This window comes from Dermacentor andersoni, chromosome 10, assembly GCF_023375885.2.
Source record: "Dermacentor andersoni chromosome 10, qqDerAnde1_hic_scaffold, whole genome shotgun sequence".
NCBI lineage: Eukaryota > Metazoa > Arthropoda > Arachnida > Ixodida > Ixodidae > Dermacentor > Dermacentor andersoni.
The window spans coordinates 59,627,361-59,652,640 of record NC_092823.1 but is presented as its reverse complement, the minus strand read 5'-3'; the positions used below and the strand labels follow the sequence as shown (position 1 = coordinate 59,652,640).

Below are 25,280 nucleotides of genomic sequence, written 5' to 3'. Positions count from 1 at the left end.
GGTACCGCCATCTATGAATTTATTTCGAAACTCCGCCATGCTACGCGACCGCATGGCACGTTGCCCATTTATGACGTTGCTGTTACCCTGCTGCTGGCCTGTCCACCGTGCTCCTTGCAACTGCCGTACTGAGAATCATCACTGTTTGTACTGCCTCAGTGTGGCGATAATTCGGCGCAGATGCAAGTGGACAAGAATGCTTGTCGAGACAGCACCGAGAAAAGTGCACCTACGACGTCTGTACCGGTTCGAAGGTGGGTACTGACTGCAACAGGCCTGGCCGAAGTATCGCGAGTTTCGCGCCAAAATGAGCTTGGCGGCCCGTTTGAATCGGACTGAGCGGGCGTGTAAGTGGCTCGTGATGGCCTAGTTCTTATTAGTAAACAGGTTTTTTTTCTTCTTTTTTTCACAGCACGGAATGTGAGCACAGCGTCGCCGTCTCCGTGACGTCAGCGGCGCCAAAATTGTTCATAGATTTTTCTATGTGCATACGACGTTTAACTTGTCTTTTGTGCATTACTTGCTTTCCTTCGGGAAATTTTCTTGTTTTGGATAAACTGGATTGTCGGCACAGGAATGTGACATCCAGAAAGTTTGCAAGAGGGAGAGAGAGAGATCTTGTTTACTTCATATGTTCGTCTTAACCCCGATCCCCATGTGTTCTTGCATGAGGCAGTTTTACAGGGAAGCTGTTAGCCTCTAGTTGGTCGGCACTTTTCTTGTCCGCGTTCGTCAGCAAAAATGTCAGCAAATATGATTATAACTATACGGACACTCGAGGCAATTTTGCCATCACCGTTATGACCGTTTATAGCGCTGTGGCATGGACGCTGCCATTTTTGAACACGCGACCGCGCCGCCATTAAGCGCCTCCTTGGCTTCCTATTCCCGAAAGTGGATGACGTGCTGTGCAACGCAGAAAAGCGACGTTTTCGCTTTCTGGGGGAATTATTATGCTCCAGTGATGCAAAACTTTATACTGAAAGCGCGAATGGAACATTAGTTCAATATGATAATTAATCTCATTTGGGCCTGATGGAGGTGAGCGGATATTTGAAGTCGGCGCGTGTGCGTTTTCTGAGGAAGCGATACGAGATTGCGCATGCCTCACTCACTCACTCACTCACTCACTCACTCACTCACTCACTCACTCACTCACTCACTCACTCACTCACTCACTCACTCACTCAATCAATCAATCAATCAATCAATCAATCAATCAATCAATCAATCAATCAATCAATCAATCAATCAATCAACTTATTTGACATTCATTACAGCATCTGCACATTATGAATGCGAGAACAAGAACAAAAAGCTGCTAAGTAGCAGCTTTTTGTACTGTAGCAGTTAATGACACCTTAGTTGAAATCAAGAAAAAGAAATGGGGCATGGGCAGGACATGTAATGAGGAGGGAAGATAACCGATGGTCATTAAGGGTTACGGACTGGATTCCAAGGGAAGGGAAGCGTAGCAGGGGGCGGCAGAAAGTTAGGTGGGCGGACGAGATTAAGAAGTTTGCAGGGACAACATGGCCACAATTAGTACATGACCGGGGTAGTTGGAGAAGTATGGGAGAGGCCTTTGCCCTGCAGTGGGCGTAACCAGGCTGATGATGATGATGACGACGTAGCAGCTTGAGATAGGTCTATCTTATGTCTCCTTAAAAGAGACAAGTCCACTTCTCGCAACGTTGGCTCCCGCTTTTACCTTGTCCTCGTTTTGCTCATCGTGTTAAATTTCCATCTCCCGCATTCCCCTTGTTTTCCCTGTGTCTCCTTTGTTTTTCTCGGTAACAGGAGATAGCTCTTACCCCTTCAGAACTCTGTAACAAACCGTCACGACGGTGGCTATGTGCGAGGAGCATGTCGGGTATGCGGTTTTCTGTGCCATTAAATGTGTACCTCTTGTTTCGACTGCCTCAAGGTATTGAGTCCAACGTGCCTTGGAATAATTCTTGTTTTTTTGCTTTGAGCGCTCATAATACAATTCGGAGCGTTACCGTTTTAATTCACGTACTTGCCACAACACAGGAAAATTTGATTGCACGGGAGGCGTTCTCAGTTTATTATCATTGTTCTATGCACAGTCCACTGCGATTAAGCGTACATAATCGCAGTGGACGCCACAGTAGCGCCAACTGTTAAATCTTGCTTGTTATTGTAGTGGATATCATGTTCTGTTCTACCACTCTTTTCTGTAGTACCCACGGGCCTTCAAAATATGAATGATAGATAGCTATATAGATAGATAGATAGACAGACAGACAGACAGACAGACAGACAGACAGACAGACAGACAGACAGACAGACAGACACAGACAGATAGATAGATAGATAGATAGATAGATAGATAGATAGATAGATAGATAGATAGATAGATAGATAGATAGATAGATAGATAGATAGAATAAGTGAATATCAGCGAATATATGAGCGAAAATACGCGAAATGTGCTCATGTCGCATTCATATCAGAACTAAGCATCATTTTTATTTCAAGGCTGAGTAGCCTAATCTGTAAATATAATAATTCATCAATAACAACCATTTACTTGCTAAAAGGCACTCAATAACACGGCAACTCGCCTTTCTGCTTCTTGGTACTGCATTGGTATGCTTCAGACTTGCGCACGTTAGAGAAATAAATGAACCCTTCGCAATTACTTCGTTAAAAATGTAATTGATCACAGTGACCAAGTAATGTAGCACGAAAGTAACTGAGCAATTACTAAAATATAATCAATTACATTTACGTTACTTTCCTTCCAATAATTGGTAACATTGCATTAAAACAGTGTTAAGGATGGCGACCCAGGACCGTAGAGCTGGCGTTGGCCAAGTGGCTTGGAGTTCGACATGGCCGTGGGACTGTTGTCAAAAAGTGCAGTGCGAGTAGTCATGCAACACTTTCCGTATTCTCTGGGGCTTTCTTTAAGGCTTGAAAAAAAAAAAGAAAACTTTTATGTAGCATGTATCGACAAACACAAGGCTGGATCGCGAATAGAGCAGGGTGAGAGGGATAAACAGTGCTCTAATCGACACTTTCGCTCCGAAAATAACATTTGAACTGTTGAATAATTAATAACGAGCAATTATGTAATCATGAGAAGTACACAAATAGCCTGGCTTACATTTTGTCTTCTTCAGCTACTTGGCACTTGCATATTTTTTAAATTTGTCGCAAGTTACTTGGGACGCCTGGTGTATTGCTTGAACATCGTATTCTTTGTTTAATTGAAACCAGCTTTTGTACGTTGTTCAAGTTTGCCAGGCATTGCGTCGTGGTCATTCAAAATTTAAGGGCAGAGAATTACACGCTCCAGTATTCTCCGAAAAATTGTCGGACGGCGCAGTGGCCCTATCAAGCAGCGAAAAATGCCGAAAACACCCTACTGTGTGATAATTACCCTACAGTTGGCGACACTGACGTGGCCGTCGGTCCTGCCCGTGCACTTAATCTCACGCCGATGTGGTCTACTGGTACATGCTAGAGCACCTGTGTATGCTCCCATTTATCGCAAAGGAGAGCATGTACATTAACTCTTAAACGTCTTAAGGGTGAACTCCCCGCAACGGCTTGCCACACGCCGCACCCACCAGCTAGGCCTAACCGACGCGTTGTGGTTAAGCCTAGCTGGCCTAACCACAAACCGACCAAAGTTTCGGTTTGGTGCCGAATGCGCGATACGGCGATGATGGCTACGATAATGTGACCGTCGGCATGCAGAACAAGAAGTGCCGTCTACCAGTGGCATGCGGAAGTTAACTATGAAGTGCGGGTACGCGCGCGAAATTTCCTGAAACCTTTATTTTCTCTAAATTTTCGCACCGCAACCTTGGCGTGTGGGCTCTGCTAGTGAGCGGGCCTTACGCGAGTAAATACCGTAAATAAGCAAGATGTCAAATACATAAGATTTGTAGTGTGTGCGTAGACTCTGGTTTCTCTCGGCCGTGTCCGCGGTGCTGGAGCACCACAAATCTGCGATGAACGAGGTGTTTCTGAGTAAAAAGGTGTCACACTTCGTCGTGTGGTCTATACGTGCAGATGTTCGCTAAACGATAATACCATTTTTGTCCGAACACCAAAGCTTCGTCTAAACCTATTTTCACAACGCGTGGGATATTCGCAAGGTTACATTATGAAAGACATGTCAACGAGGACCGCGTTTAGAGTACAACCGGCTATCGCAATAAAATAAATAAATAAATAAATAAATAAATAGCAGTGATTTTGCTGCGAGCCCTTCTTATATGAATGCTTTGACCCTCTTCCCAGTGCAACTCCCTTTGCTGCATCTGTTCTCCATTCTGCAGGAGTGACACGTGCAAGGTTCCCAAGGTATTCACCTTGCTGTACGGCGACAGAGCGTCGACGCTCACGGGCGCCCTCGGGCGGCTAGGCTTGTCGCGCGTGCAAGTTGATGCCTGCGCCCTGCTGCACGATCTCACCGACCTGTTCGTTGTCGTGCCCCGAAGCTTCCCAATAGAGGCATCCGACGAACTGTCCAAGTTAAGCGCTGAGTCGGTCGCCAATTACGACAACTTCCGCCGCACCCTTACGTCCCTGATTCAGCGGAAGTGCCGGGGCGACGTCTTCTCCTTCTCCTGGTACCGACACGGTTGCTTCGGAAGCATTCTGTTCGAAAGAGCAGCGTTTCGTGAACTCTTCGCCGTGCTAGGTCCTCACTGCACCGCCGCACTGCTACTGGGTTACTACATTTTCGAACGCGCCGATAGGGATACTTTTGTCCAGTGGATCGGGCCGCCGGCGTCTGGAGTCAAGGCCAACGCTTTGCCAAGCACTGAGAGGTCTGACGCAGCAGCGTCTTCCTCGGCACCGCGAGTGGAAAACAAGGCGCTGCACTCAAGAGGTCAAGCAGCGACGCCTTGTGGCAGCACCGTTGGCTCCGGGACGACGAAGGGCGGCGACAGCCAATGTTCAAACGGCGTGAATCCCGTTTCTTCGACTTCGTCAGCCACCGACCACCACGCGGCCGAAAATGAAACTGGCGGTCGGAAGCGACCTGCCGGTGTGTCGTTCTCCCGTCTGAGGGCGCTCAAGGCGAAGAGGGCGCGACGTCACGACCCGAAAGCCGTCGCGCGCAGCCAGGCGAGAGAAGACGCCTACAGGTTTCACGCGTGGACCATGCTGTACGTATCCGATCGCAGGAGGGTGGAGAGCCGCTTCATGCTCGGGAGCCCCTCGAACCTGGAAAGCGCCAAGAAGCTCGCGGACAAGGTATTCGCCGCGTGGCCGGACTGCCCCGTCGAAGTCCGTCACCACGCCTACCTGCTGCGCGCCCTGAGGCAACTCTTGAAGAACCACAGGTCCTGCAGGTACGGCAGACTTCTGACGGAGCACTGTCCGTCACAAAACGGTGGCGAAGCCGGTGAGGTCACATGCAACGACGACGTCGACGACGGAGATCTCTTGCTGCTGGCTTCTCTGTCCGATCTCGTGAAAGACCACGTGCCAGTAAGTGCCGTCTCTGGGTTCACGCATGCGGCCCTGCGGAAGTTGATCCCGGTGGAACTGTTTGGTTCGAAGACGAACTCGAGGAAAGTCATCAGCCGGGCTGCTTCAGTGGCTCGGATGAAGAAGGGCGAGGTGCTCAACACAGCCGCGTTCGCGGCTGAGCTCCGCGCTGACCAGGTCCCGTGGCTGCAGCGAATGGCGAGCACGAAGGGCAACAAGAAGCTTCCGTGGCTGCGCGCCATGGTCACGTGGTGCACGAAGCTAGCGGCGGCCATTGTCTCCGTCTGCTTCTACGTCACGGATTCCCGCAAGGGGAAGCGGCAGCTTCTCTTCTACAGGAGGCGCGTGTGGAACGCCATCATCCAGGTAACGTACCGCTTGAAGGAAAAAAAAAGTTGGACGACGATTCAACCTCTAGTTGACATCGATGAAAGACAATGTCTTGCTGAGCTAGTTGCGAATGAGAAAGGGGCGAAGTCACTGCGCGCTACACTCCATCCCGTCGCCTCTCGCGCGAGAGGAGTAAGAGGAGCCTCGGACTGCTTAAAATTTTTGACCGCGCTATCCTCGTGATCGGTCGGCCCACGTCTTCAGACTGCGCACACCCATTGGTTCTGCACACGAAAGAGTCTAGAAACAGACATACCAGATAAGAAAAAGTTGGGGTAACTCGCCCAGCAAGACAGTGCCTTCAGAAAAGCGCTTTTACGCTTTGCTGGGATGTTCAAATTTGGATCGCGTCTCTGCTGTGGTTATGCTTGAAATGAAAGTGTACATATCGGTAGCATATTTCGCGCACTGAGAGCCTACGCAGAAGACCATTTTGTCCGCAGTTGTCGTAGCTGGTATACCGTATGTTGTCCGTTGCTGTTGTGGCTAAAATTATGATAGATGAACAAAGGCCGTATAACGTAAAACTATTCTAATCTGTGTTTATTACAATTTTCTGTCCTTAAATTTACTTAAGCGTCGAACAGTGACCTGCAGCGTTGTTTAAACTGCCGAATAAAACGTTGTATTCGTTTATGGGAGGTTACCGTTTGCTTTCAAAACGAATAGCGTTGCCTACTTTGACAGGTTTTCCTTATCTAATTAGCTGACATGAGGCGTGAAGCACGCAGAAGTCCACAGGGATTCCGTGGGACCGAGTGCTAGCGCAGTGAAAGATAACCGGATGAGCAGGGTTCGCCGAATACGCATAGGAGGTATCGAATCGAACAATCAAACGCAGACGCCTATATTTACAGCAAGAATATTTATTTTTGCGGTATAATTAGGCAAACTGCCAGTACTGACTAACGCAAAAAAGAGACAGCTAACTATCAGTGACAGATGATCAGTTTTAGACACAATATCATCAAGTGTAATTAAAAAAATTGGCTAAGGTTTAACTCTTGTAAACCTAGTTATCAGGAGCGAAAGGTCTGTTTGGCTTGGTTTTGCAAAGGCTATGCACACAGTGTTTCATCAAAGTTAGGCCACAGTCTTTCACACACGTTACACACGCTGCCGAATGGGCGGTCTGTGAAACTGCGCTGAAACCTGGCCGTAGCAATCGAGCTTGCCCCATCCGAAAGGTGTGGTTCGTCAAAAGTTCGTTGTGGGTGCCGTTGCTTGTGTCCACGGATTCGTCTCTTTCTCCTTGTTCGTGTTGCTGAACGACTGTGGCGGTTGCAGTAGCTGCGATCTTGGCATGCTTCCGTGCTTGGCAAGCTTCTCTATAACGTGCTAATCTGGCCTCCCTTTGCTCCCGTGTTTCAGCAGGAAACTTTGCATTTGCTTGACATTTCGCAGCCTGCCGTCTAGCTATATCTACTGGATGACTGGATACAGCCTTTCGCTTGCCGGCCCAGCCGGCGCGCCATGCATGGCGAGACTGAGTGATTGAGTGACCAAGCGCCGGCGAAGCAGCCTTAAATATACTCCGTTTCATACATAGGATGCAACGCTGTGGAAGTTAAAGATACTTCTTGCAGTGGCTGCCTTCGCACTTGCAAATAGTTCGACGTTTCTTGATCGCAATTTTGCGATGCTGTTCTTTACATAGGCTCAGTGCTGAATGAATAAAAAAGATTTAATCCTTAGAAACAAAGCAGCTGTGGTATACAGCTGCGAATGCGTTGTTTTAGATCGATTTGCTCTTTGTAGTTTTTCTTTTCATGTTTCTTATTTGCAGCCCGAGGCGGCAGCCTCACTTGTGCGCTCGCGGGAGGAAACGCCGTTGGTGCGTAGCGAAGCATTGACAGAACGCGCGGAGTGATAAATTTTCGTGACCGAACTACTTGCGTAGCTTCCCCAGCGTTGGGCCTGATGTCTAAAACGGAGTGTAGACGGACATGTGCAAAATACCTCCTTGATTGGCGCGTAATGACAGACACCTTTGAGTGAGGCGACGCAGAACTATGGCACCTCTGCCAGCAGTGGTGTGTGGGTCCCTTTGACTCCGCTTTCATGAACGTTCCATGTGGCAAACTTCGTAGTTCTAAGCCTGCCCTGAGCTCTGAATGTGTTGTAATTCACATGCACTCTTGTTCTTCTATATTACGTGTTCTGTCTTGACGCGTGTCAGTGCAATAATTCGGCACCTCGCCGCAAAAATGTCAGGTCTGGGCGTCTGGCGAAGACATCCTGCAGCATGCCGACGCTTCCAGCGGGCCTCCCAGGATGAAGGGCGTCGGCCGTCTGCTTCCAAAGGACGAAGCCGGAGGCGTCCGGCTTCTGGTCACCGCGCCCATCGCCAACACCTTGGAGGCGAGGTTTCGCACCCTGAAGGTGTTCCTCGACTCTCTCAAGGGTAACGGGGGTGCTGACAGCCTTTACCACCGATGGAAGGCGTTCGTCGCCGAGTGGAAGGCACGGGGAAAGTCCAAGGTCTTTTTCGTCAAGGCAGACATCGAGAACTGTTTCCACAGCGTCGATCACGGGGTGAGTGAAGAATACCTGCATTTTGCCACCGTTTTCCTTCGACCAATAGCCGGTTGCAATGCCTTAAGGGGCATTCAATAGAAAGACTAACGCACCACAGACTGATGAAGTTCTGATTGAAAACTCTTTGCGCTATTTGGCTGTAAGAGTTTTGTTATTAGAAGGGCAAATGAAGGCTAGACTTCCAATTTCTGGATTTCACGCTGAAATCCCAACGCAGGTACGTCTGTGTGACGTCACGGACTTCGAAGCATATTCTCGCATTAGACCGTCGTAAGAGCTCTTGAAACTCGCAAAGCTTTGTCTTGGGCTCCCTTAGAATACTGTGCAACCCATCTTTACCAATAAAATATCAACTTGCATTCGCATTTCCCTCCCGTACAATTACTAGTATGTTTGAAAAGCTTAGTGTGTAGTTCGGTTTTACTGGCTGCGGTCACAAACGGTTCGGAAATTTAACTCTTGTTCAGATTCTGTGGTCTGTAACTTTTCGATACCAACTGTACGTCACGATCAAGTATGACACTGGGGATACAGATTGGTGTGACAGGGACCACTGTATCGACTGTGATAAGTAGACACTCTATGTAAGAATTTGAACCGATTGGCTGTTACATTCCAAAGGTACGTGCTTTAGGCTATGATTGAAAATTAAATTTTGACCGCTCAGAGTTCTTGAGACACTAAAAGAAGAATAAGCTGAGATCTATTAGCAGATTTTCTTTTTATGGTACCAATAAACCCTCTCTGCCTAGAAAGCTTGATAAAGCCATAAAAGAAAAAAAAAACTAGGAAAACAAAAGCGAGACATGAAAGACCGGTGGCGACGCCACCTTGAAGTTACTGCAACAGTTCTCCATGACGTCGCGGATTATGGTGTCGTCTGCTCGGGACTAGTTAAGTATATTACAGTAAAGGAATGGGCTGCATTGTATTCTGAGAGAGCCATAGAATAAGGCAAGATTGCATAAGCCTTACTCAGCCAAAGCCCTCCGAACCAAATATGACAAAATACTCCGAAATCAGTGTCGTCACACTTACCTACCGGCGCTGGGGTTTCGGCGCGCCATTTAAATAATGAACCTTGGACAATTTTTTTAATAATGATCAGCATATTACCGCAAAACTAGCGAAAATTAGTTCTGAAACAAGGCTTCTGCAACGGATTTACTGATTCGTTCTGCGCGCCTTTCAGGTACGTCTAAATCTGTGATTAAGCGTTTTAACATTCCGCCTCACTCGGAATTCTGCTCCTGTGACCAGTAATTGATTGATTGATGAAGTTTAACGTCCCAAAGCAACACTGTGGCTTTGAGGGACGCCGTACTAGAGGATTCCGGATTAATATTTAGCTCGTGGCGTTATTTAACGTGCACCTAACTCTGCGTACACGAGCGTGTTTGCATTTTGCCTCCGTCGGAATGCGGACGCAGCGGCCAGTTATCGAACCCGCGACCTCGTGCTGAGCAGCAGGACGCCATGACCGCTGCGCCGCCGTGGCTGGTGGGACCAGTAATGAAACTGTGGCTTCGTGTTCACCTGCACGGTGGACGTCATATCCAGTCAGGCACACAGCTCTGGGTCTGCGCCTTCCCCACGCGATAGCTGTACGTAAAATATTTCGTGCTTTTTATTTCAATGAACTGACGAGATAGCTTGAGAAAGCTGAGAGAGTTGAGTTGCGTAGTTAGCGTGGTTAGTCATTGCTTTTCAAAGCGAAGGTTTCTTTGCCTTTACTTCGATTTTTCTACTACTGCTGCTGCTGCTGCTGTCGCTGTCTTGCATGCCGCCTCGGGAGCTGGTGCACAGTGTGCTGAGTGACAGGAGCGTGGCAGAGAGTAAAGTTGACGGGAGAAACTCATTTAGACCTTTCCATCGCGTGCCCACAAACTCCGGAGCTGCCTGGGTGTCGCCACAAAACCCTATTGACAGCTGTAATTATCCGTGACTACACGCCCCCCCCCCCCCCCCCCCCCATTCCCCGAAAGAGTATCCCAGAAGATGTAGCGCTTACCGTACCACTAACGCGCAACAGCCAGAGGGGAGGTAGACAGAATGGTAGAGAGGCGGTAGGGAGAGGAGGCAGAGAATGGGTAGGCCCGGCGCAGTCGCTAAACGAGCGGATCTGAATGACAGCCTTGCCACTTTTCGATGGCAGTTCCTATTCATGGTTGAAGGGCGGGAGAGGGAAAAGGTGACGCGAGAAAACGAGGAAACCCTACCACTGGACACGACAGTGGTTGCGTACAAAGTGGATAAATTGACGTTCAAGGTGCAATACGGCACGTTTCTGCTGTTTTTGAAAAACAAAGACCATACAAGTTTGTCAAGCGGACAAATGACGCACAGCGTGCAGACGCAAAGCCGCATTGCGTCAAGGCAACCGGTCAATAAACCCACACATGCTACCCGAAGGCATCAATGTTGCCGGATTCGAGACCCGTGTTATGTAATAAACGAGAAGAAAGGAGGTTAACCGAGGAGCCCGATCTTTATTAGTCATGTCATAAGAAGCCAACAAGCACTGACACCAAGGACAACATAGGGGAAATTACTTGTCCTTATTAAAGGAAATAAAGAAACGATAAATTAATGGAGATGAAAGTGGATGAAAAAACGACTTGCCGCAGGTGGGGAACGATCCCAAAACCTTCGCACTTCGCAGGTTGTGGGATCGTTCCCCACCTGCAGCAAATTGTCTTTTCATCCACTTTCACTGCCATTAATTTATCGTATCTTTAATTCAATTAGTAAGTACAAGTAATTTTCCCTGTGTTTTCCTTGGTGTCTTTGTTGGCTTATCATATGATACACCTGCGAAATGATATTTATGTAAGCGTCATTTTTTAAGTCAAACAGGCTCTGCTCAAACTTCATAATTCACTTTGTTGAGAAACCACAGAATATTCTTTCGGTTCCGTTCGACATTTAGAGGTCATTTTTCTAGAATATTCTTACTTGATTCGGACCGAAAATTTCACTTTTCAAGCATACCTGCTCAAAAGATTATTATAATGACGAGATAGTTAACAAAACATGTAAACATTTGTTTAGGGTATGGGTTGAAGTGATATTAGACTTTGCAAAGAGAGACTCCAAGCAACCCCACATCCCACAAATAGGAGAAAAGGGTTCAACAGTTGCAAAATATCTCGGAAGTGCAAGTTTCTGTAGCTTGTTTTTACAAAACAAGTCAGTCTAGGTGACAGTACCCTCGGCGGGATTCGAACCCGCAATCCCCGGTTTAGGAGACCGATGCCTTATCCGTTAGGCCACGAGGGCGAACGTTCCGGTAATCACTACGGGCCGGCAAGAAAGACAAAAAAAAATCCAATAACGCACAACCTCTGTAGAATTGTGAACTGGTTTATTCCTGGGCAAATTTGATGGCAAAAGCTTTCAATCGAATTCAGAAAAGCCCTGGACCGCCGCGGCCGCCGCTCCCGAATGCATCGCAAACAGCGCAAGTCACCCAACCGCACCAGCGACAGGACAGGTAGAGCCATCTATGAATTCATTTCGAAACTCCGCCATGATACGCGACCACTTGGCACGTCGCCGATTTATGACGTTGCTGTTACCCCTCTCCTGGCTTCTCCATCGTGCTCCTTGCAACCGCCGTACTGAGAATCATCAGTGTTTCTACTGCCTCATTGTGGCGATAATTCGGAGCAGATGCAAGTGGACAGGAATGCTTGTCGAGACAGCACCGAGAAAAGTGCGCCTGCGATGTCTGTACTGGTTCGAAGGTGGGCAGTGACTACAACAGGCGTGGCCGAAGTATCGCGAGTTTCGCGCCAAAATGAGCCTGGCGGGCAGTTTGAATCGGACTGAGCGGGCGTGTAAGTGGCTCGGTATGACCTAATTTTTTATTTTTGCGGACAGCTTGAATCGGACTCAGCGGGCTTGTAAGTGGCTCGAAATGAGCTAGTTCTTATGAGTAAATAAATTTTCTTTCTTCTTTTTTTTTCTCAGCACGGAAGCACAGCGTCGCCATATCTCCGTGACGTTAGCGGCACCAAAATTGTTCATGGATTTTTCTATGTACATACGACGTTTAACTTGTCTTTTATGCACTCCTTCCTTTCCTTCGGAAAAATTTCTTGTTTTGGATAAGCTGGATTGTCGGCACAGAAGTGGGACATCCAGAGAGTTTGCAAGAGGGAGAGAGAGAGGTCATGTTTACTTCATGAACTCATTTGGACCTTTTCATCGCGTGCCCACAATCTCCGGAGCTGCCTGTGTTGTCGCCACAATACCCTACTTACAGCTGTAATTATCCGTGACTATACCCCCCCCCCCCTCCCCCGAAAAAGCATCACAAAAAATGTAGCGCTTACCGTTCTACTAACGCGCAACAGCCAGAGGGGAGGTAGACAGAATGGTAGAGAGGCGGTAGGGAGAGGAGGCAGAGAATGGGTGGGACCGGCGCAGTAAACGAGCGGATGTGAATGACAGCCTTGCCACTTTTCGATCGCAGTTCCTATTCATGGATGAAGGGCGGGAGAGGGAAAAGGTGACGCGAGAAAACGAGGAAACGCTATCACTGGACACGACAGTGGTTGCGTACAAAGTGCATAAATTGACGTTCAAGGTACAATACGGCACGTTTCTGCTGTTTCTGATAAAAAAAATACGTCATACAAATTTGTCAAGTGGACAAATGACGCACGGCGTGCAGACGCAAAGCCGCATTGAAGCACCGCAGCTTCTATAGGCGACACTACGGTAACTGTCGCAAGTGCGGACGTGCTTCCTGTCGGCTCCGCTACTTTCCTATGCTTTGGCGGATCATCGAACTTTTCGCGGAAATTTTTCTTACCAGCGATCGACGGAACCTACAAGAAGCATGGGGATACCGGATTTCTGGCGGTATAGGCCCATTTTTTTCCGATTTTTTGAAGTTCGAGCTGTGCCAGCTGAGCGCTAGGCCTAACCGAGCTCCACACGTGAAAGGGCCGAGCCGAGGCCTAGGCGAGGCGGCCGTGCGGCGCTCGCAAGCTAACATGAGCCTGGAAATGGAGACCGTGGACGATGCCGCTCCCCCGGACGAGCTGTCAAGCGGGGGAACGGGGTTTATTCGGGGTTTATTCGTTTCACGCCCGAGCACGACGAGGCATCCGCCCTGCGCGAGCCGACGGGGAATCGTAACCCCGCCCGGCTGGGGAAGAAGCTGGCTGCAAGATCGGTCGAGAAGCAGCTCGCGGAGGTTCCGGAAGGTGTTGACAAAATTATTCGCCCGAAAGGAGGTATTAATCGCATCCTGGCGGAAGTTGGAAGACTGTGCATGCACGTGTACCTGGCCCAGGCAGCCGGAGTCGACCCGGAGGCTGCAGACGAAGACGTAGCATCGTCGGACCTGACGCAGCAGTCGATCATGATAGCTACGCTAGACGCGGCACGAGCAAGCAAGTACGCTGCGATCACGGCTCTTCGGGTCAGTGGATCGATGGTCGAGACGAAGGCGTATATTGCCATGCCGGAAAACGGAGGGAAAGGAGCGATCTACGACGTCCCGCTGGGTGCAACTCACGAGGAAATCCTCGATGCACTTAGAATAAATAAGAAAAACCCGTCGATCAATGGAGTCGAAAAACTTGTTCGAAATCCTAATATGTGTTGATCCTGTTTGAAGACTGCAAAGTGCCGGTGGAAGTTTACCTCCGATGCTTCCCCACACGCTCCTACCTATACAAGAAAAAAGATGAAGTGTGCGTCACCTGCGGAAAACTTGGACACCGGGCGGACGTTTGCCCGAACCCCGACGACGTCAGATGTCGGGGCTGAGGAACCGAAAACCCGGAACCAAATCACAGCTGCGAGCCTCGATGCTTGCTATGCAAGAAAGCCCACCTCCTAGGCAACAACAAATGCCGGGAGACATATCGCATGCCGTACATCATGAAGAAAAAAATATGGGAGAAGAAGATGGAACAAGAGAAGCTCCAGGCGCAAGCCCCGACTCAAGGCAAGCGCCAGGCCACCACCTCGGCACCTAGAGAGGAGCATCGAGTCAGTGCAAGGGATGCTACCAGAGACCAGGTGAGGCAGCAGTCAAGAGCGAGGTCTAGTTTGACACCCGGAAGGAGGTCCAGTTTGTGGTCCGGAGGGGGCCGCCAGCAGACCCCAGCCAAGGGGCCCTACTGACCAGGGCCGGGGACCCGGCCTGCCGCCCAGGGACCCCAAGGACCCGTGGGGGAAAAAGAAGAAAATACCCGCTTGGTAAGCTTTGGTAGCAAGGGCTCCCAGGCTGAGAGAGATGAGATTAGCTTACTTAAGAAAGAAATAGAGGAGCAGAAGAAGGCAAACATGAGGTTAGAACGATTGCTGAGGGAAACCCAAAATCAGCTGATCGCACTAAAAACAGAAGGGCCCCGCCGAGGTTCCCGAAAAATGCAACACCCACATCACTCCTCCTGCTCCTGTACCAGCTACATCTGGACAGGAGGAAGAGGATATCAATGTTGATTTTACGAGACAACCCCCTTCCAAACGCAAGGCTGGGGAGACCAACGCGATGGCGAGCTGGCAAAAGAAAATTGAAACGTGGTTGATGAAAATGGACAAGGAGAACGAAACCATGAAAGCAGGACAGCTACAGAATGGAGGAGCAATTGCGCTATTACAGGCACAAGTGAGCCAACAGTGTTGCAAAATAGACGCCCTAACCGTCGATGGATACCTTAGGCACGACAATAGCTAGGCTGTGCGAGAAAATCGGAGCAATAGAAGCGATTATTAATAGAAATGGATAAACGTTCGGGTAAGAAAAATGCCTCCACATTCTGGCAGTGGAATTGTAGGAGGTACCAGAGGAAAAGAGCGTTGCTGCAACAATCCCTCGAGCTACAACAGGAAGCACCCGTAGCCATAGTCATGCAGGAAACGGGTACGGCCCCTGTTAGATTATCGGGTTACCAGAGCTTTGACAGCGGTAAGGGGGATAAATGCCTAGTCGCCACCTTCGTAAAGCGAAACATATTGCTACCATAGTCCATGATGTCTCCCCAAGCGAGGCAGAGGCTGTTCTCGTTGAGATTACCACAGGAAAGAAATATAGAGATAGCATATTTCTCCTCGATGTGTACAGCACACCCAGGCAAAAGAAAATTAAATTCATTACTTTATTCCTCAAAGCCACAGATGGGAGACCTCTCATCATTATGGGAGACTTCAACGTGGCTCACGAGGAATGGGGATATACATACAGAGACCCCAAAGGTAGACGAATTTGGGAGGATATACGAACGCTAGGGCTTACTGTACATACTGACCCATGCGTCCCTACGCGCATAGGCAATAGTATAACCAGGGGCACTGAAACCGACATCGCGATAAGTCATATGGCGGGAACAGTAACGTGGAGAAGCACAGAACAAAATTGGGCAGCGACCACTTTATTATTTCGCTCACGCTAGGAAAAGGCTTGAAGACACGCCTCATCAAACAGCCGAAACTAACGTAGTCGGATAAATTCAGAGAGTTAAGAAAAGAGGCCTCACTGCTGGATGATATCTACAATATCGACGAATGGACACACCTTAAAACATACATAGGCCAAGGGACAACAACTGTAGAGGATGAGGACGCACCCCCAGCGCTAGACAGCAAACTGCTGAACATGTGGAGCAGAAAGAGTAACCTGGAGAAAAGGCTCAAGGCACAAAGATGGAACAGGAATATTAGGCGTGAAATAGGCAGACGCAACAAAGAAATCGAAACATATGTGATTAAGCTCAACGAGCAGAATTGGTAGAGCAAGTGCGATGAGATGGAAGCCAATATGTCTCTCCAAAACCTGGAGCCTTCTCAGAAATCTCATCGACCCTAGTAAATAAAAAAATGCAAGCTAGTACAAACCAGGGGAGAGCGAGGCATGGCTTCGTAGGCACAGATGACGAGCTCATTAGCGAGCTCCAAGAGACATATCTTGGAAAAGCAGAGAGCGAGATGTTTAAGGACTACGAGGGACCTACCAACCCAGATCTCGATGTCCCCATCACCACGACAGAGGTTAGAGCAGAGCTTAATAACTTCCGAAAGAGATTGGCCCCCGGTCTGGACGGGATAACTAACACAGCTCTCAGGAATCTAGACGATGAGTCCATGATCGCACTAACCAAATACATGAACCAGGTGTGGAAAAAAGGAAAACTCCGAAAGACATGGAAACAGGCGGGCGTAGCCTTTATTCCAAAGCCAGGCAAAGTACCGGGCTTGAACAACATGCGACCAATCTCCCTTCGTGTCCCTTCGTGACTATTCTTGTGTCCTGTCTGCGCGCATAACCTCTCTTTTTGCATAATGAATCCTTACCAACTAGCTGAGCTTTCTGTCGTTCCAATCTCCTTCACCTCGTGTGTAGGGAAATTGATGGAGCATGTTGTTCAAATGAGACTGACCAGGTACGCGGAGGAGAATGATCTCTGGCCGCATGAAATGGTTGGATTCCGGCCAGGGCTCAATACATATGTCATGCTCAGACTTAAGCATGATATCCTAGACCGATACGACTCAACTGACACCAGGGCGATCCTAGGCCTCGACCTCACGGAGGCATTTGACAACGTTAGCCACAAGGCTATCTTGGCAGGCCTCGAAGAGGTAGGTGTGGGTCATAAGGCATATGCATACGTCAAAGACTGCCACAGAGGGATGCGAATATAATATTTCTGGGTGTAAAGTTTCCTCCCATCACACTTGGGAGCAAGGGGTCCTAGCAAGGGTCGGTGCTATCACCCTTCCTATTCAACATGTCGATGAAGGGTCTCCCGGCGGAACTCAATAAGATTAAATCGATAGAATTTAGCATGTACGCCGATGACATCAACATCTGGGTTAACAGTGGGAGTGACGCAGCCATCGGACTTAAACTACAGATAGCGGCGAATATGGTGGAAGAGTATGCAGCCAGCAGAGGCCTGGCGTGCTCGCCACAGAAATCGGAGCTATTAATCATTGAGCCAAAACATCAAAGGGACACGCTGGGAGCAGCAGACCCATCAATGTTTTCGTAAACGGAAATGAGATTCCCAAGGTGGAGGAAATCAGAATTCTGGGCATGTATATCCAGAGAAATGGATACAACCTCACGACAATCAAAAAGTTAGAAGGATGCGCAGCGCAGGTCACGGGGATCTTTAGGAGAGTTGCACTCAAAGGCAGGGGCCTCAAAGAGAACGGCTTCCTCCGACTCATGCAAGCCTTTATTACCAGCCGAACAGCGTATGCCACACGGCACATTGTGTTTAAACAAGAAGAAAAATAGAAAATAGATGCGATCATTAGGAAGAGCGTTAAGAGAGCCCTAGGGCTCCCAGACTCGACATCGGCAGACCTCCTTCTCAAAATGGGGGTTCACAACACGCTAGTTGAGCTCACTGAGGCAATACGAGTGTCTCAGTTGGAAAGATTACGCCAGTCCAAAACAGGAAGGAAAAAATAATGGAATGGGTAGGAATCGAATGCGACAGGGGTGCCCCGACTGGCAAGAAGGACATTCCGTTGAACGTGTGTAAACGCTTCCGAATTGCCCCCTACCTAAGAATATGCATCCTATCTATAACAAAGAGAGGAGAGCTGACAGAGCTAAGGCTCTAGTAAATAAACATAAAAGCAAACCGGCGCATAAAGTAGTGTACGTGGACGCGGCTTGCGGCAGAGACGGGGCTGCGGTATCGACGGTGGTTGATAGCGACGGGTGCGTTAACATAGCGTGCTCCACGTGCACGAGGGACGCCTGTACAGCCGAGGAGGTTGCAGTAGCGCTCGCTTGTGCGGGTACGAAAGCGGGAGTCATATTATGCGATAGAAAATAAGGTATCCGAAATTTTAGAAAAGGGAGAATTCCAAGTTCTACTCAAAAACCCTCCTAGGAGGGACATAACTTCTATTTGGGTTCCGGCCCATGAAGAAGTCCCGGGTAACGAAGCCGCTCACGAGCTCGCCCGAGCACTCTACCACCGGGCAACTCTAGAGCAGCCAGTTCCAAGGATCAAAGATGGCATCATCACGTACAGGGAAATTGTAGATCATTACAAAGCCGAAAGAAGAATCTTTCCGCCTCCGCATCGGTCTCTCTCTCTGGAGGACGCTCGCATTTGGCGGCGCTTCCAGGGAAACAATTATACATCACCATATTGGATCTACTTAACTCAGCCGAGGGACTATAACGACGCCCTCTGCAAAATTTGTGAGGAGAACGGTATGCTAGACCATTTAATATGGGAGTGTGCTGGCTCCCCAGGGGCCAAGGAAAACATTGACAGCAGAGAAGCCTGGGAGGCCTTGCTCTAGAGCGAGGCTGAAGAGGACCAGCGTCGCGCAATCTGCCTGGCCGTTGAGGCCGTGAAGACTCACCGTCCTCAATGCGCGGAGACTGCTTCGTCCTCACCCTCCCCGCCCCCGCCTACCTGCGTGTAGGTTAAGAGGCAGGCATCCCAGCTCGGTGGAATAATAATGTTTTCAATCAATCAATCAATCAATCAATCAATCAATCAATCAATCAATCAATCAATCAATCAATCAATCAATCAATCAATCAATCAATCAATCAATCAATCAATCAATCCTGTGCAGGCTGCGGTAGATTTGCGGCTGTTACATTGCTCGAGATCGCGGATTCGATTCTGACCGCGGCAGCTGCATTTGGCGGGGGCGAAATAAGAAAAAAAAAAAAGAACGCTCGTTATTCTTAGATTTAGGTGCACGTTAAAGAATCCCAGGGGAACAAAATTAATCCGGAGTTCGCTACTACGGCGTGCCTCATGATCCGATTGATTCTTGGCACGTACAGCCCCATAATTCAATTACAGTTTAACACTTCTGCCACGATGCGATGTGGCGTGCGAGGCAATGACAATGCTAACATTTTCGTACGTTATGAACAGTGGCGCACAACGACGCCTCAAGCCAACACGTCTGGCTGATTGTGTACTGTGTAAGGCGCAGACAAACAGCCGTGGCGCATGCAAGGTAACGTTTGACATTGACAGTGGCAACCCACGAATCTTGTGTTGGACTAAACGCTGAAGAAATTAAACATTAGCCGTGAACATCACCGCTAATGATCACAAATCAAAGCAAACTGCACGGAGAACTTCGCTTACATCGATTCCCACAGTGTGTGGGATGCGTATAATATTTTTTACCATTGCTTTAATGCACGTTGTATGTGAGCGTAGACATCTTGCGCTAAGTGGACGAGTAGTGGTTGCGCCTGTTATACTATACTAGTTGCTTACCGTGGATGCTCAGATGGATACATCCGTAAGATTCTGTAGTTTGGAAAGGGGCAAGTTTTTTATGTCAGCTGTTAACTACTGAATTGACGTGGTTAGCAGTGTAACATGCTACTCCCTTACACCAGCGCAGGGTAGCCAGCCGGTCTACACAGGGTAGCCTCTCTCTCTCTTTATCTCTCTGTCTGCCGCCGCAGTTCTTGCGATTAGATTGCACGTGATTATGGCAAGGTAGGTGACTGTGTCAATGATACTATTCACAAAGCACATTTAATTGCAATACTTGGTTTTTCATGACACGTACACAGTGTGCTTGAAGTAGTGATCAACAATAATATTTTGTTAGTAGGGGCATTTGTTATTCTTTTCAATAGACGCGTCTAGTCGGGACTTTTGTCTCATCAGAAAGGGATGGAATACAAAGTGTCAGGGCGGGACCATGTGGAAAGTTGCATCGGAGGCACATAACAAGCCATTGTACTGCTACCGTGACAAGAATGGTATAGGATGGCCTTCCTGGCCTGAAAGTTGCACTGGATTTTTCAGACGACTGCTAATGCCGCGTTCAGACTACAGTCGCATCCGATATAAGTTGCGCATTTATTGCAATTTGCGCAACTGCTGGAACGACTGTTTACGCAGCTAGCAACCGCCTATGTTCACATTGAGCCTTTCGATAAGATACGTTTTTTACGACTGGCCAATCACCGTTCTGGGACAGCCGCGTTTCGCATTTTTCAACATGGCGCCGACCAGCTAGCGGCTGTTAGCGCAGGTCGAGGCTCTTCAAGCCTAAAGTTTTCAGGCGCTGGTAATAGAGTATCGGCCTCTGTCGCACTTCTTTAATTAGTAATTCATGGCTGCACAGTGAAGAAGCTTCCGCATTTAGCATCATCACTAGGCACGGGCAGTATACACAACACAATGAGACCGGAAAACCGCACTGCACTCAGGGACACCGCGCGAGTTCGGCGCGAAATCGGGAAAACGTGGCAGCAGCAGCAAGGAACAGCGTTGCAACGCCGGATGGCTGGGATGGCGGTCCCGCAGAGGCTTGCGAAGCTAGTATCACCAGCCACGAGCACGCACAGCACAATAAGACCGTCAAACCGCATAGACACGCAAAGAACAACGGTGCTACGTCGGATTGCTGGGATGGCGGGCACCGGATGAAAACGCGGAATCTGGGAAGGCGGGAAGCTCCGTGGCCGGAAGATGCAAACCAAAACTGCTTCGTGCATTGGCGGCGTCGTAACAGTCGTATCTGTGCCTGTTGTAAAGGTAGCGGGTACTCCAACATTTACGCCCAGGCTGGTTGCGATTGTTGCGTACTTTTCGCTCAATGCAACAGCAGTGTGAACAAACTAGTTGCGCTTTTTGCGTTTACGCTTACGATCCGTGCGAACAATCCGTACGTAGCGTACGTAGTCTGAACGCGGCATAAGATTGCCTTTACAAAAATTAGGCACTGACCTACTATTCAGACTTCTACAAAAAAGAAAACGGTGTCATAGACTGTTAACCGCAATATTCACGGCCAAAATAAACGCGCTGTTAAGCGTGGACTTTTCTCAAACACACTGCATGCATTTTGAGATCAAAATGGACAGTCAGATAGATAGATAGATAGATAGATAGATAGATAGATAGATAGATAGATAGATAGATAGATAGATAGATAGATAGATAGATAGATAGATAGATAGATAGATAGATAGATAGATATTTTATATACAAGAAAGGCAGAAAGGTCGACCTGAGCGGTTGTTCTAGTCTGCTACTCTGCACTAATAAGGATGGAAGGAAGGGGGAAACATAGTGGCGAATGAGGGCGAAGGGCAGACTGTAGTGAATAGAACATTTGCAGTTTTACCAAGTGAGTGATAACAACACATATTCTTGTACCTCTCCCAACAGGTGGCGCTAGAAGTGGTGGGCCGGGCGTTTGAGCGCACTGAGCGCGAGGCCAGGGTTGTGGCCTGCACTGTGGTCACGCTGAACGCCTACGGTCGGGTGTTCAAGCGCTGGAGGCAGCTGTTCGCCAATGACGTCACAACCATGGCGTACGATCCGAAGAACTCGTCCCCTCCGGGCCGCCGCGTCGCCGCCAAGGCCAAAATTCTCGTGGCGAAGACGTGTCTCCTGCCGAACATGAAAGAGCTGAAACAGCTGCTCCGGGACTACCTGACGAAGTTTCATTTCCGGTTGCACGGCAAGACCTACAGCCTGAGGAAAGGCGTGCTACAGGGCGGCCACCTATCCGCAGACCTTGCAGACGTCTACATAACGGCGATGCAGAGGCGACACCTGCAAGAGTTCGGCGGCGCGAGCGGAGAGATCCTCGTACGCGCCACCGACGACTTCCTCTACGTCACTTCCGACGAGGAACGCGCCCGTCGCTTTCGAGATACATTCTCGCGTGGTTTTCCGGACTTCGGGCTCTTCTCCAACGCTTCCAAGGTGCAAACGAATATCGAGGATGCGGTGGATGACGACGAATACGACGTCCGCACGCCGGCTCCTATTAGACAAAGAGCTGATTTCTGTGGCTACGTATTCGACATGACTACGCTGGAAGTGTTCCGGGAACCCATGTCTTCATTTCCTGTCGAGTGGGTGGTAGAGAAACCAGAGCGTCGAGCTGGAGAAGCTCTAAAGAAGTACCTGCAGCCCTGGCACCTCCCCATCTCTCCCCTGGCGATGGATTCCATGATCAACTCGCGGGAATGCGTGATCGCTGGCGTCCTGGACTCGTTCGTCGCGCTGGCCAATCGCTTCTTCTGGTCGGTCAACGCGATGCGCTACGTTGACGAAGGCTACGTGACAGAGGTAGTTCTTGGAATCCTGGACAGCTTTTTGGTCAGAGCTCTTCGGTGGGCGTCTGGCGAGGGCATGGAGCTTTCGGTTCGCGACGAAGAGTTGCGATACCTCTTCCTGTTGGTGTTCGCGAGGAAGGCTGACCGCAAAGCCAGTTCAGTGGGGAAGCGTCTCACAGAAGTGGTTCGCCGTGTTGGCAAGAAACTGGCGCCGATCTGCGATCTGGAACACTTGACTGCATGCGTTGAATTGGCTTTGTCTTGATCTCACTTGATTTCTTAAGAAGATGTACGGCAATTATACAATTTCATGGCTAATACATGTTGTCCAGTTTATGGGCAAATTTGCACACAGTGATGCGGGACATAGATGAAGATTTTAGGTTGTGGATAAGCTACGTAAAGTTAGCACTAAATACTTCGCTGGCATACTTCTGTGAACGTTAACTATCGGTGCTCAAACAAATGCTGCTTTGGCAATATATATTATGGTGTCAGTCTTACAGCGGCTGAGACGAACTACTCGGAATACCGTAATCTGAAACGCCAGGTGCTTCACTGTTTCGCGCACTGTCGTGGCGGGATGCAACCGCATTTGAAAATTGATATGTGACTGCGTACAGGCAGCAGACCTATGATCATCATAGATCAAAACGAGACCGCACAATGCTTAACTCAGTGTTTTTTTCTGCGACCGCGGTATGGGGGGCGTATGACGGCGTATGACTTTATGCCATGCCACCTTCGGTATGTATGGTTTGTGTGGCGGCAATTTCTGGGCGGTACGTTTACCGGCTGGGCTTTCGCCAAGAACTAGCGAGTTCTACTGACAGACACAAAGGGAACTTTTGGCCTTTGTACATTCGTCTTTTTTTTTTACCCCGCTTAGTCCTAGCTTTCTTGTTCAGGTTTTGCTGTTCATGTTTTCTGTTAAATTTTAACCGCTCAATATTATTTTCCCGTCGAGTGCACATTGGCGCTTTGTTGCGCGCTGACATATGTTAGCCTTGTTCAGAATTAGCAATTCGAATCACTGACGCGATCTCACCAGTGCTTCACCACGAACTGTCTCACCGTAACTACTTCGTTCTCCGATACATTTCTTACATTTATTAACTCAATAAATTGTTTTTTTTTTGTTGTTGTCCAGCTGTGTTTGTCCGAGTGCATGCTGTTTGCTGATCGTGCAGATTTGTCGCTGAGCTGGGGGCACAGGAGTAACCGTAGGATTAGCTGATGCCGCTGTGTTCCAAGGATAGTAGGGTCATTGGTTGACCCGCAGGGTCTGTGAATGAGCATTTGGCCTGTGGACAAGCCGGATCCGGACAATTACAAACTCCTGACGGTAGGTTGCTTGGGTTTGTTCAGAAACTTTGGACATTGCCCCCTACACAATTTGTTGAACTTAACGGCGAATCACCAGTCTAAATCAGCGGGCAGCTCTTTCAAAAATTATATCTCAGAACATATGCTGAGTTTCCGCAGGTATTTGTTAGAAATGTCGGCAGGGTAGCTCCTATTACATTTCCACATGCTCTTCGTCGACACTTGGCACTACGTTATGGCAGTGTCTCGGTCAGGACGAGGACACTCCTGTAACCGAGCACTAAGTTCCTACTTAATGTCATGCGCATGCTATTATAAGTACACTCACAACGGTATTTTTGCAACTTGTTGAAACTCGGCTGATCTTGCACTGATCTTTTTAGTTTTGAAAATGCTGCATAATAATTACGTTGGTGCATTGCGATGACGTTTAATTAACAGATTGCCAAAGGAGCAATGTTCAAAATTTCGGTGCATGCGCAGGGAAGGAGGCAGGCGTTTCTTTTATTTGAGTTAGTCTTTGTGATCAGCTGTGCTCGAACAAGGGATGTCTTATAATGTAGTCGATGTTTGCAAGGGGACTTTTCTGCGCCAGGGTGTCTGTGTCAAAACGTTGGGTCCGGCCTGAGGCACTACTTGAACCAGTTTTGGTCACTTCGATTCTCCTATGAACTTCGTTTGTGCTGTCTTTGGTGGGGGGTGGCCACGTTAAGAATGCCGGCGTCAGCGTCATGTCGGAAGCAAAAGTACAATTTATCGTTGCCGAGGTGTTTTTGGTTTTTCGAATGACGCGAACCCGCGATGGGTTGGCTACACAACCTGTAGAATAAAAAATCTGGGAATCGGTGCTATTCCTGCATCTGCCAGGCCTCTGTCCTGCAACGCTTTGACCTAGCATGAACGCCGACAAAACATGCCGACAAAAGAAAGCCGACAAAACCTGCCTCTGCTCACTAATACTGACGCGGAAATACTTTCGCAGGCTGTGTACTCACATTCGCGTGCATTCACAGTCGTTGGCATTCACGAGCGGGGCTGAAGCTCGTGCTCTACTCGCCAACACTCACTCGCGTTCATATTCACTTGTTATTCACACTTACTGGCACCCACTAACACTGGTACTGTCGTCCACTCACCGACAGTCACGTTCGTATTCGGGTGCACTGAAAACCACCGTCACTGACTCCCATTCGTACTCACCTTAGCCTGCACTCACCCTCGTTCACTCTCAGGTCCACCCACACCGTTATTCACTCACTCACGCTCCATTCCTTGTCTGTGAAATCAGTGGGGAGCGAAAATGAGTCGGGTGTACTCGTTAGTGAGTATTCCGACCTGCGCTTAAAAGGACGCCGAAGACCAACATTATGTCAGCTGAACCTGTTAAAGTACACTTTCAAAAGTCTGTTCCCACTCGGCAGTAGAAGACTGATTAGTACTGCGCGGAAAGAGGAATGTCGGGTCGAAACCTCGCGCTCTCGTACTCGCTTGTGAA

The 25,280-nt window shown here is 48.8% G+C and overlaps 1 protein-coding gene and 1 non-coding gene across 2 annotated transcripts; one reads left to right on the top strand and one right to left on the bottom strand.

Moving 5' to 3' along the window:
- The first annotated feature begins 180 nt into the window (after positions 1 to 180).
- On the top strand, positions 181 to 23,597 carry LOC126543822 (telomerase reverse transcriptase-like). The gene is made up of 4 exons (XM_050190941.3): positions 181 to 254; positions 4,317 to 5,844; positions 8,083 to 8,403; positions 21,561 to 23,597. The coding sequence occupies exons 1-4, from the start codon at positions 181 to 183 to the stop codon at positions 22,722 to 22,724; spliced, it is 3,087 nt and encodes a 1,028-aa protein (XP_050046898.2). The 3' UTR covers positions 22,725 to 23,597.
- On the bottom strand, positions 11,613 to 11,685 carry TRNAR-CCU (transfer RNA arginine (anticodon CCU)). Its single transcript has one exon. It is a non-coding gene; the product is annotated as a tRNA-Arg (tRNA).
- Positions 23,598 to 25,280: the final 1,683 nt, after the last annotated feature.